The following is a 1,566-nucleotide window of genomic DNA, read 5'->3' as shown; positions in this document are numbered from 1 at the left end:
TGGACCAACCCAAGGGTTTTGAATCCAAGGATAAGTCCAAGGTGTGCAAGCTTAAAAGATCCATTTATGGTCTTAAGCAGGCTTCGAGGAGCTGGAATCGACGTTTTGATGAGGCCGTAAAGTCCTTTGGCTTCATCAAGAATGAAGATGAACCATGTGTGTATAAGAAGGCTAGTGGGAGCATGATCGCCTTTCTTGTATTATACGTGGATGACATTCTGCTGATGGGTAATGATGTTGGTATGCTCACTTCTGTAAAGGTCCGGTTGTCTAATACTTTCTCCATGAAGGATTTGGGAGAAGCGACCTATATTCTAGGTATTCGGATCTATAGAGATAGACCGAAAAGATTGATAGGTCTATCCCAAGCTCTATATCTGGATAAGGTGTTGAAGAGGTTCAACATGCAGGATTCCAGAAGAGGATTGCTCCTTGTGAGACACGGTATCCATCTCTCTAAAGCGATGTCTCCCAAGATTCCTGAGGAGAGAGAGAAGATGGCACAGGTGCCTTATGCTTCGGCTATAGGTAGCCTGATGTATGCTATGCTGTGTACAAGGCCGGATATTGCGTATGCTGTTAGTATGACTAGCAGGTATCAATCCAACCCAGGACTTGATCATTGGACTGCTGTCAAGAACATCCTTAAGTTCTTGAGAAGAACTAAGGATATGGTTCTGGTATATGGAGGAGGTGAGTTGAGACTAGACGGGTTTACAGATTCTGATTTTCAATCAGATGTGGATGATAGAAAGTCTATCTCCGGTTATATATTCACCTGTAATGGAGGTGCAGTTAGCTGGAAGAGTTCTAAGCAAGAGACGACTGCAGATTCTACTACAGAGGCTGAGTATATTGCTGCATCTGATGCAGCGAAGGAGGCAGTTTTGATTCGGAAGTTTGTGACTGAACTCGGTATTGTTTACTCCATATCGTCACCAGTAGAGCTGTACTGTGATAATACTGGAGCGATTGCTCAGGCAAAGGAACCGAGGTCACATCAGAAGTTCAAACACATTGAGAGGACATATCATATTATCAGGGAGATTATCAGGAGAGGCGATGCAGTTGTGCAGAAAGTAGCTTCAGCAGATAATGTCGCTGATCCACTCACGAAGGCCATGACGCAGCAGCAACTAGAGAAACATCTTGAGAAGATGGGTCTTAGATACTGTACTGAGGGGCTCTAGTGCAAGTGGGAGATTGTTAGTGATATGCCCTAGAGCTTAATTTATGTATTTGAATAATTCCTTTTATGGCAATAAAGTTTATTCTATTATTCGTATATTGTCTATGTTTATTAGAATAAAGTCCTTAAGATATTTTGAATGCTTCATTCTTAAGAGTTAAGAATATGAGTGACGAAGTAATTCGGTAAAAATATCTTTAAACTGTTCACGATCGTAGGAGACTTAACTGGACATTATTTCTCCAGATAGATCGTCACCTCTATCTGTTTCCATGATTAGTATACAGATACTAATGAAGATGGAGTAGTGAGTCTCATGCTATTTGATAACTGTTATCATGACAGATATGTGGATACTTATATGATTAGTAGTGGAA

The 1,566-nt window shown here is 41.1% G+C and overlaps 1 protein-coding gene across 1 annotated transcript; it reads left to right on the top strand.

The window, feature by feature from the left end:
• The first annotated feature begins 497 nt into the window (after nucleotides 1–497).
• Nucleotides 498–1,190, top strand: LOC116205276 (secreted RxLR effector protein 161-like). Its single transcript, XM_031537827.1, has one exon. The coding sequence runs from the start codon at nucleotides 498–500 to the stop codon at nucleotides 1,188–1,190; it is 693 nt and encodes a 230-aa protein (XP_031393687.1).
• The last annotated feature ends 376 nt before the right edge of the window (nucleotides 1,191–1,566 follow it).

This window comes from Punica granatum, chromosome 1 (assembly GCF_007655135.1).
Source record: "Punica granatum isolate Tunisia-2019 chromosome 1, ASM765513v2, whole genome shotgun sequence".
In the NCBI taxonomy this organism is placed as follows: Eukaryota; Viridiplantae; Streptophyta; class Magnoliopsida; order Myrtales; family Lythraceae; genus Punica; species Punica granatum.
Note: the sequence above shows the minus strand (reverse complement) of the source record. Positions and strands in the feature narration are given on the sequence as shown.